The following is an 18,245-nucleotide window of genomic DNA, read 5'->3' on the forward strand; positions in this document are numbered from 1 at the left end:
GCATAGAAATATACATATAGACCGACATTCCTAACCGACTTTGTTCATGTTGTTCTTGCACTTGGGTTTGGGTAATAAATTTAACTCAAAACCAGTGAGCTATCGACCGTTGAGTTATTTTGACGCCAAACCGAGATGTATTCTAATGCAAATTTCGAATTTTATTTGTTTGGGTTTTTGATATTTCCCACTTCCTTCCCCGCCAACCAAAATAAACCTGCTCGTCCACCCGGGAAAGGTGTAACTTTTAAGTGCCGGACAAAGCGTTAAACTTATGCGATGGGTGAGACAAGTCACTTTTTAAAGGTTTCTAAAAAAAAGTATGGAAAAACGTGTTGCGTGAATAATAAGTCACGAAAAAGTTCCGTGATAAGTGTACAAAAGGGAATTGTTTTTATATTTTGAAAACTCCTAGTGATAAATATAACAAATTGATAATGAAGTTAAAATTGCATTTTTTTTATTTTGCTTTTAGTTCTTTAAGTTAAATTTAATTAAATTAAATTGAAATTAAAATAGTACATAAACTGTAAAACTTATAACATAAGTACATATTCAAGATATTTTGACTCTTTATAAAGCTTCCCAGACAAATTCTCTTTAAACATACAAATTCCTCTTGCACTTTATAGCAGATAAATGTATTCTGATTGTTTCAGATTAAATTTAATAAATGTAAATAAAAAGTATAAATGGAAGATTCTCAATACAGACGTTACAGACCACTGCCCTTGGATCAAAACCCCATATAGCCAATGACAAATTCCCCGCTAATAAACCAAAGATTCTATCATCCATTCTACACATAAAACCAAGCCGTGAGAGCATCTCGATAGCCTCGTAGTCAGATCGCGGGCGCCTTACAAAAGTGGCAAGTGCTTCGCGTATTTAAATTTATTGCTTAACAAATTTATTTTTTGTTAAACAAATTTATAAATTATTGCTGCGAGAGTATAATAAAATTTCATTAGCGGCATTTGCCGACTCCAAATATGTGAATATCGGTCTAAGGCGTTGGCGTGGCGCGTTTCGTTTCGAGCTTTTTTTCATTTTTCGTCTTTTTTTCTTAATTTTTCGCTTAGGGGCGCGATCACAGACACGCGGCGCCAGTTGGCCAAGAGAGATCTTTGTTTGGGCCAGAGCTGTCGCAGTGGACGGAGATTGGCTAGCTGGACACTTCAAGCGCAGGTTGCTGATAAATCCGATCTGTGAGGCCTGAAAAGCTGGCCGAATTTGCATGTGTCGCTACGACACAGAAAACGCTGGTTAATTAATTTCAGACACGCCATACATCTCGGGTACTTTGCATAAATTAATATGAAATCTTTATTTATGATTTATGCGGTGTCAACATGGCCCGAACATCTATCAAATAGTTTCCACCGATCGCTGGAGATCACAGCACAAAAGAAGATGTGATGGAAATATTCGAAAATCGCCCACGCGTTTTGCACGCGACTTTGTGGCGACTTTGGCCGCCAGATAATTTATTGTTATCCGAACAGATTGAGGTCAGGCAGTCAGGAGATTTACACATTGTCACATTGTTGTAGATTCTTATCAATTGTTACACGATTTTCAAATTATACTTTGATATTTCTCAGTCGATTTTTTTACGATTTGCTGGAATGCGCATTTTGAATAGTCAAATTGGGTGATCACAAATATGTTGCCATAGATGTTTCCGGATTGCGAGATGATCTTGGGGGAAATATTTCCACAGACATCAGATGAGTTTTGGTTGAAGGGGAGAATCGTAAATCACGTCTTAAGGAAAATAGCTTGTGAATTCAGTAATGAAATGATATTTATGGTAATTATTTCTGATACCTAAAATCAGTTACCTTAAATCCCATATTATAGGTATTTCCAATGTTTTAGGTTCTTAATATTAAAATTACTTTACACAAACGAATGGTGAATGAGTTTGGCATCTTATCCCTTGAGTTTACGATTTAAGGAATGGCTGAAAAAAATCCCAAAAGGACCCCCACTATTTTCCAAATAAATACCGCATGTTTGTATTGTACTATATGTGTTTCATATTTATTATTTTGAATTCGTATCGTTTCATCGTCATTCGCAAATTGCTCATTGTAATTACTATTATGGTTATTATTTGTCAGCAGCCCATTATCATTATGATTCTGATTATCGTTAACAACATTAATATTCTCGTTAGGGTTATCAATATTAGGTTGTTGCTGGTGCTGTAGCTGTTGCTGTTGCTGCTGCTCGTGTTGCTGTTGCAGCTTTTGAAGGCCACGAAGAAGTTTCTTTAGAATCAGCCCTTCGTGCTTCTCGTCGTTCGAATAGCTATCGTCGATTATATTATTAGCATCAATATGATTGCGATTCTGCACAACAGTTTCGGTTGAAACTGTCTCTGTCTCACCTTCCTCGGTTCTTCCTTGATTTTCGGTTGAAACAAGGTCAATTCGATCGTTTAATTGCTTAAGATTATTGTCAATATTCTGATTGAACGCGCTGTGGCTATGGCTAGGGCTATGGCTATTTGGACTATCGAACTTAGTGCTATCGTCTAAACTACTAGAATCAGTCGTGCTACTTTTAGTATTCAAATTATAATGCTCGTTACTGTACAAGTAGTTGTAGTTTTTTGGCAAGGCAGGTATTGCAAGATTAACATTAGCGCTATTACTATCAATTAGTTGGTTTACGTTTAGGTTTACATTTAAGTTTAAGTTTAAGTTACTATTAACATAGGGTTTTGAGTATTCGTTTTGTGGGTGGCGGTCATCCTGCTCATCCTGCTGCTGCAATCGCTGCGAGGGTAGCTCCACCAGTTGCATATCAGCATCCTTGTTGCCCCTTGTGGCACCACCACCTGTTGCACCCGCACCACTTGTGGCTCCACCTGTCGAGCGTTTTCGCCTGTCCCGCTTGCGACGACTGGCGGCCATTATGGCCACCAGATTGAAGGCGCTGGGTGCCAACGAGGCGGCCGTGGCGGTCAGGGCCGTCGAGGTGGCCGTCGACGAGGAGGAGGAGGAGGACGAGGCCGAGGAGGTGGCCTTGGGCAGGTGCTCCACCCGCTCGCGTTCCCGCTCCCTGTCGCCCGCCTCCCGCTGCTCCTGCTCCCACAACTCCCGCTGCAACTTGTGCTGCTGCCGCTCCAAGCGGCGACGTCGGCGTCGCTCCATTATGGTGGCATTATTGTGATGATGACGGACCACAAGGTTTTTGGGCTGCGGTTGGGCCATCACGCCCACTGTGCCGTATTGCCGATGGCGACGGCGATGTTGCTGCTGCTGCTTCCTGCGCTCCAATCGCTGGCGGCGATGTTTCTGGCGATTCCTTTGCAGAATCACCTGTTGTTGCTGCAGGTCCAGCTCATTATTGTTGTTGTTGTTGCTATTGGCTTGGTTGTGGCTCTTAAGGCTATTACTCTTGCTGTTGCTGATCTTTTCGGGGTTATTGCTGTTGCTACTATCGCTATTAATACTTGTTGGGCGACGCGTCTTTGAACGCGTACGTTTTGTGACCGCCACTGGGCTTGCTGTTGTTGTTGTCGTTGTTGTGGAGCTGATTTTGGTAGTACTGGGTGGTGTTGTTGTTGTTGTGGTTGATGTAGTTGTTGTTGTTGTTGTTGTGGTAGTGGTAGTGCTTTTCAAAACTTCAGCCAAATGTGAGTTGAATTTCTCCTCACTCACAGGAAAGAAATATAGAATGGCCTTCTTCATCACTTTTGGCTTGGAAAAATCATTCAGGCCCATTGGCTTAAAGTTTCCCTTGAAACCCACTCGCAGCACTGGATTGTAAGCACTAGTAAAGTGCTGATTGCCCATAAAAATCCCCTCTTTAAAGTGACAGTCCTTTGTGGCGTTTCTCTAAAATATTACAAAAAAAAGAAGGGAAGAAGGAACTTAGTAAAAATGCAATTGTATTTATTTTTAAAGGGCGATCTTAAGAAATCTGATAAACGGTATTTGCATAAGACAGCAAATATGCATTTTTTATTGGGATTTTAAAAATATATTTAAAAAAAATCTAAAATCTATTAAGAAGCTATTTTCATAATTATCAATTTGTTGTTAAACTTCTAGCAACTATTAAGGGAAAATTACATCTATAAAAAAACTCACCTTTCCAACCAGTCTGCCTTGATGGAAGCACAGATAGTAGTCTACATCCGCCGAATAGATGGTGATTTTGAAGTCCAGGCTGAACACATCGTTGACAGCTTCCATTGTGAAGTATTCTGTAAAATAAAGGAGACATGGCAAAATCCAAAATTTAATTAATTATTGGCAAACAAACAAACGACGGCTATTGTGTAAATATTTAATGGAACTGGAACTCAAACTGGAGCCACTTGAAGCGCGTTCAGATAACCCAATTAATTGAAAAAGGTTTTTGATAAAGTTATGAAGGGGCTTTTGATTAGAACCGAGAAACTATGCGCCTTTTCAGTGGAACCCATTTGATGGAATCAGTAAATTACTGGCGCTGAGTCGTTGAACTCTCGCTTTCTTGGCGAAAGGGTTTAACCCTGAAATACTCCTAAGCCCAATAGCTTCCGATCGATTTGGCTGGGGTTACACCCCTTTTGGATTTGGGTCTTTGGGGAAAGACCTTCGAAGAGGCAGCAAATCGATCAAATTGCCGCAGAGGCACCTGCGTGCCGATAAGATAAAATGCCAAGCTGACAATTTTGTTTCCGTTTCCAATGGATTGTGCTTTAATTTACGCATAAAGGCGGTTGATCGGTAAAAGTCCCTTCCGACTTATCAGTGACGCAAGGCGGCGCCTGATCTTGTCACTTTCGCTTAGCCATCAACCCACAATGGAACGAGGGCTGCTCCTGAACTTCAGAGCTCCAGAGGCTCGCAAACCGCAGCAAATGAATTCCGAATAAATTAAGAGCGGCCGGACAAACAAAACAAAACGAAACCGCAATGGGCGCCGTTCGGCGCGGTTCATAACATCAATCAAATATTAAATTACCAATAATTTAATTAAGCACACAATATGCACAGCCACAGACGAAGACCCAGGCCCAGACAGAGTTCAAAAAGGGGGTACAGGCGAAATTGGCTAGCCTCGATAAAATTAAATTATAACGCAAGAAAAACCCTTAAATTATTATTAAATATTTTATTGATATTTATTTCTGTTCCTTTTAAGGCGGTCCCTCTTTATCTGCGGACATACGCATCCATAGAAGTACTTTTATAAATGCCAATTTAATTTAAATGCCAATGGTAATTGATGAACGCGAGTTGCATGAGTAAGAGCTGTCTCAGTTCGCTTCCAGATCTTTGTCTTTATATTTTCTTGGTGATATATAATACTATAAGGGGTACTTACGATATGTCCGCAATATGTTCTCGGCGGTCACTTTGCCGTGCGAATTGATGTGCAGCGCAAGTTCGCTGTGTTTGCTCAGTGTTAAAACATTTTTCGCGGCGCATGCTGGCCTCGGAAAAGCAGCCGCAACAATCTGGAAAAAGAGGGGAAGAGAACGAGAACCTCGATTAATGGTCGATTCATCTGCATTACGGCCACATCTGGCGACTAATCCTGCCCCCAACGCAACCCTTTTTGCCCCATAAATTTCCATTAATACGATGAGCTTTTTATTACACCGCCCCGCACATGCGACACGAAATTTTTATGGTCAAAGTTGAGCCCACTGGCCAACTGGCCATTAGGCGTGTTATGGTAGTCCAGGTAATTGGTTTCTCAATGGGATATGTTGTCCTAAGCCTTGACATTCTGCGGATAGTGGGATAACAGCGATGGGCAGCCGGTTCCCATGCATTTAAATTGGAAGAGCAAGTCGGCGGTAAATGTCCTATTACGAAATTTAATTGCTTGGGAATAGCAGGAATGATTCTGTAGCTTGGATTTCCTTCTTTAATTTTATAACTTTCATTTTGTATGGATTCCAATGCATGTCACCTGACAGAAATCTAGTTCCCCCAAATATATTTCACCACCTGACACGTTTTCGTCTCATGTCCACCATCATTGGCACGTTTTCGACCTTTGAGCAATTAAATTTCGAATGATATCACAATTATTCTCTGATAAAGAAAATATGCAAATCAGCAAAACAAGCGAATGGGCCAGACATATGACATCTATGGGCGTGGCGAGTGCAAATCGAGTATTTATCGAGGATTAGATCGAACCTTTCTCATACATCATGAAGTGTACATGAGGCCTATTCACCACACGGCACCACAGACGACCAGTAAGCATTATTAGCTATTTATGGGGGAATGGCCAAAAATAACGCTGGACTTTAGCAGGGGGCTTAATAGGGCTTTCGGCTGGGTAAGCGATGGGTTTGTATCCGCAAGCCAAAACAAATTGACCTAAGCACGCAGATCGACGCGTGCCGATCGATTTATCGGGGCTTAACCCATCGATGCGAGTTTCCCAAGTAGTGTTTACATTCTTCATATTTTCCAAGTTCGAGTTGACGTTGACACAATGTCAGTTTTCCAGAAAGATGGATGAGAGGAATGTAGGGCCTTCTGTTTGCACTTCTCAAAAAAAAAAAAAATAGAGAATGCCGTGCGACCTTTTCCATAGTTCAATGACGCTCCCCAGCGTGTATGTGTAACAATCATAATCATAATAATAATTATTATTATTTTTTATGGGCCGCCTCAAGTGGAGAGACCCCACAAAACCGAGAGCCACTCCAATGTACACACGCTTCCCATATCAAAACTCCGAATTGCTTCGCCCCCCACTCCGATTTCGATTACACACACTCAATCTCTCGAACGTATAAAAATATTTTGACATTTCTCAAGATAATTATTCAGAGTGTGTTGAAAGCAAGGCAGCTTTCGATTGAGATCGAAGATATCCAGATGCTTTTTGCCCGGCCAAAAGCCGAAATTGGAACAAGGCTTCGGCCTAAGTATTCTTGGGAAATACTAATTGATGCTAGTTCGATGGAATCCCCTACGAAAATTATTCATAACCCATAAATTCGCTAAAGCTTTACAACTACGTAGGTCGTTAAAATGCAAATCGTCTCTTAGCATAAGCACCCAGTAGTCACAGTGGGACAAAAACTCACCATCAGTGTAAAAATCAAAGTCCTGACATTGGGCAGCGTGAACTGTGATAACCTGCAAGTAGGCGAAAAATAAACGAAATAAGTATTCAGTATTTAATATTCAATAGTATTAACAACAAAATTACGCTAGCCACTATAAATAAAGAGTTGAGTGTGATTCAAAGGAGAAACATTTGCATAAATCTTACAGATTATTATTAATGATTATTATTGGTTTTATTGATTTGTTTTCAACTATATTCGTTTTGTTTTTTTCTGTTCCCCCAGACAAACTTCCGTCTTAAACAACAATTAAGTCATTTTACGGCCGATCGTGAGATCTCTAAAAGTGTATTTAAATAAAAAATTCGACACGTATCCATCGGATTTCCATGGAGAGCCCTTCCAGTGCCTCTGGCTCAATGTCACCCCATCACAAGTGACCACAAGTGGCCACTCGGAAAACGCCAGAGAAAAATGTGCTTTATTTTTTCCTTTTATTTTATCGATTCAGCCGAACAAGTCTTGCCATATTTTGTTGTACTTTCCGCACTGCATATTCTGTTTCACGACCAACTAATCCCCGGGCCCAAAAGGTCATTGATTTCAGCTTAGCACTGAACTGAACTGAACTACAAAAGCAAAGAGCAGCGCACAAGAACAGAACTCAAGACCCAGAAGGGTAGTTTCTTGAGACGAAGGTCTCGCTGTTCTGCGCTTGAAAAGTGAAAACGCAAAGAATCAAGCTCGAGAAATCAATATGCAGCGACCGAGAGTCAAAAGTTAAAACAGCCCCAGGAGGAGGCGAATTGGCAGAGCCTTTAGTCTCGAATCCGAATCCCTAACCCTCTCAGTGGGCAGTCCCGAAAAAGAAATAAAGAAAGAGCTCTACCAAATCAAATGCCTGGTGGCGTGCGATTTTTATCATTTTTCAATTTCACAGCAGACAATAACGTCCATTTAAAATGTGCAAACACACACGGGCATTCTAAACGAAATTTCACAATTCCCGCCGAAGGAACAACATTTTTTCAAACGTTTTTGTTTTCTTATTTTTAATTTTGCTTGGCAAGCAATTAAATCGACTTGAAGCTTTTTCAATTTATGCTAGCTGGCTTTCTGGGTAAATTATGGCTGCGATTTTCCAGCGAATGGTGAATCTACTGCTGACAGATCAATAGCAGTAGCTTACGAAATTTCAGTTAACTTAGGAAAGAAAAGCCTTTTTTGTGGGCTGGCAACCGCACAAAAAAAAGACAAAAAATAAAATTGAAACCGAAACTTTCAAAGTTGAGGAGTTCTCTAAGACCAGACAAAGGGCCCAAAGGTTATACACCCAGAAAAATATCAGACAAAAATCTCTACCTTATTACGATAACAATAATGTAATATTAGTTTTGGGTATAAAAAATGTATTTCCAAAAATATTTTTTTAGTTTATGTTTTCTTATTTAAATTTTTTTTAATAATTTCAGAAAAAGGATTGTAATGAAAACGAAATCCCCCCGATTTAGATAATTCTTTTTCACTGTGCACGAGCGGTTCCCATGTATGTAACTCGATATCGCTTCTATGGCCAGTCGCCTCTGTCTGTGCTTTACTTTTGTTCGCTTCTGCGACTCATAATTACCTTATTTGGTATGCAGACAGGAGCTCAGAACGGAGCCAGAAGGGTCTCTGCTGGGTCCCCAGTTTCCTTGGCCCGGCTTACGCAATATCGCAGGGCCCTACGATACCTCAGATGTGCCCTGAATACCGAATAGTTTTGTATTGAGAAGTTTTCCTTTCGAGCTACGTGCTCACATTTTTCTTGGACTGGGACCGGACCACCCGAACGGGGAAGCTTTTATTCACAAAGTCTGGGAGAAACAGTGGAACCTCCTTTCGAAATACCATCTACGTCACAGCGACCACATTTGAAATGTGCAATCTAATCGCTGGCGACATTTTCAGGCCTTTAATTAGTTTGTCCACTCGATTGTGCTGGCTTTCGGCCAACTACATATAAATCTGGAAATTAAAATTAAAATTAAACTCCAAGTGTTTTGCCCCGATCGCATCGATCGATAATATGCTAAGCACCAGGTCTTTTCAATTCCATTCGATTGGAATCGAATGCAAACTAGTTTGGGCCTCGAATCTCCGACTGTCCGACTCTCGAGAACGGGGCACGTGTTGGCATCTGGACTTTAACACTTGTTGCTTCCAACTCACAATAAATGGGTATATAGCCGCATAATTGTACCCCGTACTTCGTGTATATAAATGTGTATTTAAACAAAATAAATATGGCATCTATGGAATGCGCCGCCGATTAGATTAGGCCCCAAAGTATTTGGACAGAAAAATAAATTGGCAGAAAGATTTGGCCAGATAGTCGGACAAGGAAAGTGATAGCATTGAACTCTGATTGCGGGCACGTGTTGTGGGTAATCCATCATGTAATTAAGGTCCTGTAACTGACCGATTTTCCCTGTCAACTGCCACGTGCTCGGGTGTGAAATTTTATGCTGTCAATTGTGAATGTGATTGTAATGATGTTGATGATGATGATGATGGCCACCCCATATTTTCTTTTCTTTTTTTTTTTTTGGTTTTTTTTTTTTTGGCCTGCCCGGCTGCACTTAATGCAATTTTTTCCATTGTTTTAAGGGGTGGCTTGCAGGGAACTGACTGTTACTTAATACTCTTACATCATCCACCTTGCGCTTTTCGCCGAGCAACCCTAAACCTCATCCCTCGGAACCCCTCGAAATCCCTCGAAACCCCCGATATTCTCCGGCTGCAACTGTCCCGTCTTAATGAAGTTCCAACTGAAAGGGGATGGATACTCATATACAGAACATACTCTATGTGTACACAAGTACTCAACTGACTTTGACAGTTGCCAGTTTTGTGTTGCCATTGTTTTTGCAGCAGGGCGCCGAGCTGGTGGGCATTATGCGAAAATATTTATGTGTATAATGTGCATTTGCGACTGCAACAGGCAGTGGGAGTTGGGATTTGGTTCGGATTCGGATTCAAATTCGGTTTCGGATTGGGAATGTGAAGTATGCATTTCAATGCGACTTGAGATTCAGAACAATATGCAAATGTGATCAAGAGCCGCCAAGTGTTGGAGTGGATAATAGAAATAAGTAAGGCAAAAATTTCATACATTGCAAAAAAATGGAATCCTATGTTAAGAAGATATAATATAAGTTGCAAAATGCAATAAAATAAAGTTTTAAAATTCAGTACAAATACTTCGACTACAAATCTCTTCTGTAAATTTTCTTGGCTAATTTTTAGACAACTTTAATTAAAAGTTAAGACCCAAGATTTCTTCAAGAAAGCCAAAACAACTTTGCATACTTTTGGCACCCAAAGGGCTCTTTCCCATCCATTTCTCTTTTACTTTCCTCTCGGCCCAAGAACCTCTTGAAATTGTAGCTACCAAAGCAACGCCCCAAATATAATAGAGTAGGGAGCACCGCACCACCACAACGCTGGGAATGGGAATGGGAATCCGTGAGAGTTCAGTGTACCCCAGCGATAAGCTAATGTTGTTTTCAGACTGTTCAGTAGATATTATATAGGAGAACGAATCATTTGATGTCAAGGCTGCGGGGGAGATGGCAGCGAAAAATTCTGGAATGCTAAAAAGTTGACGTGCCGCCACACAAATCTGGCCTCATTAGCAGGCTGCCCTTCTCACCTTTGAATGCACTGAGCAAAAATGGTGGCGGGTTAGGGAATAAGAAATATTACAATCTTTTTAAAAACCGTTTATTGAAATAGATCTTATCTCAATAGCTGTTAACCAAAAGATTTTTAAAGATCCCATAGTTAACTGTTCATATTGTGTTTAAAATTGTTTTAGCACATTTTTTGCTCTGTGGACCACCCCCTTTTTGTCCCATTACCACTATAATACCGCTATATACCGAGGGGTTGTATCTAATGCGATTTTCGCCACCGGGACAGCTGCACCGTCGGAGGTGATAAGCGGCTTTCGGCGCTGCTCTCCCAGCCCTTTTGATAAGTCCGGGCTACTTAAGTGGCAGCGAATATATATATGTATTTTGTTAAGCATTCAGCAACTTTCCCAAAGTGTCAACACAGCTCGCAGACAGTGCGAAAGAGACGGCGGGAGGGCTGACGAAAGAGACGGGGCGACTGCGACGAAGTCGATGAGACGATGGCGAGTTCAGAGCAAACACGGCAAGTGCATCCCATTGAATTTGTCTAGGGACTTGTGCGCGGGCTACTCAAATATGACACCTTTTCTGGAAGTAAATAATAATTGCCTTGCACCTGAACTGCGGGGCGAAATGAAAACGCGTGTTTTGCCTTCCATTCCGGCTAAATTGCCGGCTTAAATGGCTAAGCAAATACATTTGATACGGTTTCAAAGGGAATCGGTGGGTATATATCGGAATCGAGCACCTTATCAGGCGATATGGTTCTATAAAAGCCAGTTTTACATTACTGTAAATATCTGATAGCCGTCGATTGTTGCCAATAAATCACCCAGACAATAAACCAAAAAAGATAAATCAATCGCTAAGCTGATTAGGTTTTTTTCGAAGAAACAAACTTTCTAATTCATCAAAATCTCCAATCGATGCGTTTTATCTCCGATGATTTTTGTCGTGGGACCTCCAAAAGTGGGTGTGTGTTTGTGGTTAGTTTTAGGTTTTCGATTTGCTTTTACGAAACACTAAGCCAACAATGACAACACCAATAAAACAGCCAATGCAACGCAGCATTTGTGGGTCAGGTGCAACGACAATCGGTGGGCAGTCGTCGTAATGCCCAATGCAAATATTTGGCATAAATCGAACAATTAATCAGCCCTCTCTGTCGCTCTGGGCAAATATTTCGAATTGCCCTTTCAAAGAAAGTGAACTACTCACTATCGACGTGGAAAACTTCATCGAGTTGTAAAAGCGGCCGCAGAGCGTAGTAAAATTTCATAGAGCCCTTCGAGGGGCCGAGCTTTGGGGGGTGGGGCTTTTCTGATAGGGTTTTTAGTACCACACTATGCGAAAAAGCAAAACAAACAGTAAACACTTGACGGCCGCATGGTTCTCTTTTTTTGGCGTATTGTTATTATTTTGTATACATATAGACACACACAAATATGGAGATATAGACCAGTATGTATGAACGTAGTACGCGTAGTACGCCGTGGCGTATATTTTGAACGTGTTCTTCGCTGATAAGATAGCGGAGAACTCGTTTCTTTTATTTTCCACCGGGGACGGGGCTCAGATCTCAGATCAGGGGATTATTGGGGTTGACTTGGCCCGATCTTGGCCACTTAGTCACTGGCATTGAGCCGGCCATAAAGGCATAAAGTCTCGTATAGACCGAAAATCGATTGCAAATCGAAGATCGCCAAAAAGGCAATCGAGATATAGGGGCTTATCGCATCGAAAGCTCCACTCCTCTCAGGTTAAACCCGCCGTAAACCAGACAGATTTAACTCGTACAGGTGGTAGAAGTGTGGCCGGAATGCAATAACCGAATTCTTCGCGCTATAAAGTGATGGTAATAAACAAATTCAGAGGCGACTTTTTGCCGACGGCGTTTTTGTTTATTTATAAACCCCTGATCCCAGCCGCCAATGTGACTAATCGTTTGATATACTCTATATGCCATACATCATTGTCGTTATCTCTGTAGCAAAAATAAAAAAAATGCAGGGCACTGAGGGACGTGCCTTTTGGGGTCGTTTCCTAATACCGATTTCCGATTTCTCGCTGTGGCGTCATATGTTTGGGGACCCAATTATTTAAGCCACTTTTTCGCCAACCCACTCTCCGTTTACAGCTTTTTTCCCAGCCGCGCGTAACCTAATTATAAAGCTGGATGTGACATTTTTTTCATTTAGCGGCTTTGGCCGCCAACAAACTTTTGTGGTTCTGTTAATTCCCACAAACTTTTATATATTCTATATGAACGTACCCTGAACCTTTCCGAATGAACCTGGAAACTGACACGTTTAATGATAGTTCAATATTTTTAATAGTAATTAACATAATCTGGTTGGGAAAATTCTAGGAACTACATATATATATTGGATTTTAATTATGAACTTGTTGACTTTACGACAAGTCATGCAAGAAAAGAGTGCAAGGTTGTCTGGCCTCCATTAACGGTAACAAATGAGGCGAGATTCGGTTTCTGGGCCTCTCGATTGCATTAATCAAAGCTGCACGAAAAATATGTGCCAAGTCACAGATGTATTTATGATGTTTTGGCATTTGAGCTCGTGCCTCTGGCCAAAAATCATAAATCTCAATAAAACACTCGAGGGTGTAGATTAATGTGTACATTTCGCGGGGCTCCGTTCGGTGATCTTCTGCCAATGGATCTTCTTTTGGGCCTACAAAATACCACTGCTGCTGTTCGTGCTTATCAATCGGTTTTGAACCAAGCCCGTGGGTTCTGTTTTCGGGGGTGTTATCTCAACTTATTTCCGTTTAATTAATAAAAGAAGCGAACAAATTCGAATTATCAAATCAAATATTGTCTATTTTTACAGGAAAACGCGTTTCTTATCGGCTCTCGTCTGAAAATATTTTCGATGGGGCGTGGCGCTGTTTGCCTTGTTTATGATTCGGGAAAAGGTGTGCGGACTCTGATTGAGATTAGGAGCAATTATTCTGAATTAGTCGGAATTAAAGGTTTTAGCTTGGATTTAGTTTTTCCATGCGCGTTTTGCAAGCGATTTAACCGAGGGTTGGCGCGTTTGCAATTGATTTATAACTCAGGTAAATGTCCTGAGATCAGAACACGCCACAAACCCTCGAAAGTTTTTCGAAAAAGGGGTTGTACACACACAGGAGCAAAGGAGCACGGGAGCGAGTACACACAAGCTGATTTATCCTGACAGTTTGCATGTGTTGGTGCCATAACAAGTTATAAACGGCAATTATGGACCTGAAACTGAACCTGAAGCTGAAACAGAAACACAACCGAAATCGAAACTGAAACTGAAAATGCAACCGAGACCAGACTCAGTCTTTGGCACATTTCGTACATATTTCTTGTTTCGAACATATAATTGTGCTTCTGATGTGTGTTTGAAAATTGTTTTTTAAGTGAAATTGCGTTGCGCCTGATAAACAGCCCTCCATTTATTATATATATTATTTTTATAGTTGCGTGTGTGTGTTTGTGTGGGAATTGTGCGAAAAGTAAAGGGAGCGAAGAACACAGGTCATGGTATTTGCGGATTATTCCTTTGATTGCGTATGGTTTGCCTTCGGTTTTCGGTTTGGGCATGGCGAGTTCCACTCTCTTCCCTTCGCACGTGGTTTAGGGATTTGCCGTTTTTAGTTCAACAGAAAATTAAGGAATTTTTTAGCCACGAAGAACTGATCTTAAAAATGTTGAGTTTTTAAATATAAAATATTTCAAAACTTTAAGATATTTTCATATTTATAATTAGGTATACTAAAAAATCTTATAAATCGATCTTATTTTCAAAAATTTCCAAAAGCTTAAAACCCAAATTAAACCTTATTTCCATGAAGCGATTTCTTTTTTGCTTGCGTATTTTTATTAATTTATCATTACCATAAATGTTTCTTAGGAATTCTCATAAAAATCCTATAAAAGACTGCCACGAATATAGTATGCGATTATCGAAATATTATGGTTTTTAAGAAGTGAAATTTTATCATGAGGATGAATAACACAGAAAACTGAGTCACTACTTTAAATTGAACTTAAAACTTACATCGTATACTTCTGGCCGCATTGTAGCCCCCAAATTTAAGGGTATAAATTATAATCCAACATGGGTTTGTGCGTAGTATCGTCGCGAGTCTATCATTTGACTGACGAAAGAGTTTTTAATTTTCTGCTGAGCTTGGGAGTCCGAGCGGAAATTCAGAAGTCAGAATTTGTAGAAACTCGATTATGCATATGGATGTGTACGGCGTATCTGAATCTGATACTTCGGGCAGAAAAGCAGCATCAACAAATTTACAACTACACCGCAAAAAAATGCAATCAAATCCGGGCGTGTAGATTTTATTTCAGTTTGGTTTTTTTCCGTTTTGTTACTCTTGCAATTTGTATTTCGTCAACCTCACTTTTTGTTATCTGCATGCCATATTTCGCCTTGATTTGCGTATTTTATTACTTTTGATTAACAATATGTAATTGGTTGTAATAAATATATTATTATTGGGTGTATATACTTGTATTGCACTTTTGTCAACAGCGACGCTTCGACGGCACGATATTCAGCTGTATTTTATTCGAATATATCTCTTGGGTATTTTCGCGTTGCACGAAATTTGATTTATTTTGCGGGAACTTCTTGCACTGGCACTGGGGCACTCGAAAATTTTTTTTTTCAACTGTGTTTATTTCCTTTTTTTAACTGGTTTCGGGTGTGCGATTTTTAAAACAAAATCAGTATCTGTAGCCGCGCAATGCACTTTTCACTTTAATCAGGCTCATTTGAATTAGTTGGTTTTGTTTGAGACTTGGAATTTTTCAAAAATATTTTCCAAGGCATTTGTTGCTGGCTATTGGCTTTGGGTATCCGTTGGATGCGATGTATAGCCGACGAAAGGTGAAAACAAACTGAATCTGAAACAAATCGTCGAACATCGAGCTATAGCGCTTGTCGTCGTCTCGAACCAAACCGAACCAGCCAGCCAAGCCAACCGCGTTCGTGTCGCGCTCGTTTATTTCACTCGCCTCGAACCGCCGCCGCCTCCCACACCCTCTCGTTTACAGTTTGTCGTTAATAAATTCTTGGAGCCGCAGACATGTCCATGTGGGTGATAGATGGTTCGGTGGAAAGGCTGGCCGGAATCGGAATTCCTCGCCCGCTTTGCACTTCCTTGCAGATCAGATCGCATTGGGTTGCAGTACAATCTCTCAAGTGACTTTCTGATGACTTTTTTAAAGGATCCAAATATGAAGGATCCTAGTGATCCCTAACCTCTCAAGTGCACCATTTCATACCTTAATGATTTTTTACTTATCAATTTAGAACTAGAAGTATAAACTATCTAAAAGTATTACCTACCAGCACAGTAGTTATAGCTCATTTTTACACGGCTGTCTTATTTTAAAATCTACGGATTTGAAAGAGAAATTTGTATCTAATTTCAATAAAAATGCTTTAATATTTTTTATAATATAAAATATTATAATATTCCTTATAATAAACTTCTAACAAGAAAGTGAAATTATGAAAGGTTAAGTGCATGAGAAAATTATAAAATAAGTAATGGTTTACTAAACAATATTTTAGTTCATACTTTGAGGTATGTCCTATCTTACTTTAATAAGAGGAAGATCTTGTACCATAAAATACTTAAATTATTTGTTTAGGCATTTCGGACTTTAAGTAACCAAGATACCTAATATGACATTGCTCTAATTTATGCTAATAATTATGTTATCATTTAAATTGATCTACCTGGGCAGAATTACTATGTAAATTGGGGTTTTCTTGCAGTTAATAAGCCGTTCTGAACACAAGCTTAGCCCACTTAGCTTCAGTGATCATAAATAAAGAGACCGGCTAGTTTGCGTTTGTCATTCCTTGAAAGTTTGCTCCATTTTTTCAGAACTAGGTCTCCCGGCCAGATAATGATCTCTAGGTGGCGTCCACCTGCCCCACTTTATAAAAAAAAAAAAACAGAAGTAGTCACCCACCCAGTTCCGAATTTCGAATACCAAATTCCGAATGCGCCGGGAAAATGCCAGACGATATTGGGCAAGGTCCAGTTGGCGAGCCATTAGCAAAGTTGCCCCTGCATTTTGATATTGATCGATTAGCCAGCCAGTTGTACCAGGCAGTTTTATTGATCATGCTGTAAATCAAATTGTGTGTGTTGCCAACGACCCAAAAACAAAGCACAAATCGTACAGCGATTAAATTAAGCAATGTTTATTTCGGTCACTGAAAGGTGAAATTAAAAAGTAAGCAGAAATATATCAATGGGGTTGGCTATTTTAATGTAACAAGAGGACAATATAAAAACTAATTCTTTCACAAACAAATGTGCAGAAAATGTTTTTGATTCGTAATCGGTTTGAATTTGAATTGCAAACAGAGGTGAATCATTGCGAGGATGCTGTCTAGTTAATAAGCAAATTTATTAATTTTCAGAAATGTTAAGCTATAAATACGTCAGCATCCAATGATCTGACACAGAATAACCCATGAGACCCCCGATTGTATCGAAAGGGAACTTCCCCCGAAAACGAGAACAACAGCCTTTGTGGACTTTGCTCATGTTTCAATTTCCAATTAACTCGTTACCTAGATAACTGCACAAGTTGTGTGATAGGTTCAATTAGAGCACTAGACTCTTGAGAAAATATCTGGCCATGAATGAAGTGAGACTGTTCCGAAAAATTCAGTAGCATTGCTCCCGGTTATCAAAAATGCCTAAGTGATCACGAATATTCGATAGTGTCAGCTATTTTGCTTGCGTTTTTTGAGTTATGCCAAGTGACGCATAATTGGGGGCGAAATTTGAATGCTCTAGAATTCCTATGATATGTGAGAACAATGATGAAATGGCAGAATAATCGAATAGGATCGCTCTATTTGCTTATCACGCATTATTTTCCACTTATGGCGCCCCATAAATCTGATGAAATTGATAAAGGGAATTAGCCATGCTTTTACATCCGATAAAGTCGTTTAAAAGTCAGTTAACGTGGAATTCGTTAGGAATTTTGATTTCCCACCGATACTTAACAGTTCGAACTTGTTGAGGCATGCTCTGTTAGCCAAGCTGCGTTTGTCAAGTAACAGATCTCTGTTATTCAGCAAGCAGTGCGACTCTTGACAAATCAAGCAGTGCCTCTCTAAGCCAGATGTTATTAACATTTTGGTTTGAAATCGAACATGTTGTGCAATATTATTTTAGGGGTTATTTAAAAAAATGTTAGCTCAAAAAAATAAAAAGATTTCAAAAATATTAAATAAAATTGAATTCACTGAGCAATAATTTTAGTCATGGCGGAATTCGTTTTAAAATATCAAGCTCTTTGGAATATTATAGTAGACAGTCAATCAAAATATGTGGCAATACGACCGGAGCCGATCACTTACCCAAAATATCCAAAGTTGAAAGCGCTTTCAATTTAATTTAAATTACGAATAGTAATTTAGTTGATAAGAATTTAACTGATTGGAATTTAAATTGTGTTGGTGTAGTAGATTCCCCCG

At 39.9% G+C, this 18,245-nt stretch overlaps 1 protein-coding gene across 1 annotated transcript; it reads right to left on the bottom strand.

Annotated features, from left to right (window-relative positions):
• Positions 1-1,955: 1,955 nt before the first annotated feature.
• Positions 1,956-18,147, bottom strand: pyr (pyramus). The gene is made up of 5 exons (XM_070212085.1): positions 18,129-18,147; positions 7,064-7,115; positions 5,332-5,464; positions 4,107-4,222; positions 1,956-3,851 (listed from the first exon to the last, which is right to left on the bottom strand). The coding sequence occupies exons 2-5, from the start codon at positions 7,064-7,066 to the stop codon at positions 1,956-1,958; spliced, it is 2,148 nt and encodes a 715-aa protein (XP_070068186.1). The 5' UTR covers positions 7,067-7,115; positions 18,129-18,147.
• Between the last annotated feature and the right edge of the window lie 98 nt (positions 18,148-18,245).

This window comes from Drosophila takahashii, chromosome 2R (assembly GCF_030179915.1).
Source record: "Drosophila takahashii strain IR98-3 E-12201 chromosome 2R, DtakHiC1v2, whole genome shotgun sequence".
Lineage (NCBI taxonomy): Eukaryota > Metazoa > Arthropoda > Insecta > Diptera > Drosophilidae > Drosophila > Drosophila takahashii.

Excerpts from the sequence above, each read along its gene's own strand:
- pyr (XM_070212085.1), bottom strand. Across the intron at positions 4,223-5,331 it reads GAACATATTGCGGACATATC|AATACTTCACAATGGAAGCT; the intron begins GTAAGTACCCCT and ends TTTATTTTACAG. Across the intron at positions 3,852-4,106 it reads AAGGCAGACTGGTTGGAAAG|AGAAACGCCACAAAGGACTG; the intron begins GTGAGTTTTTTT and ends GTAATATTTTAG.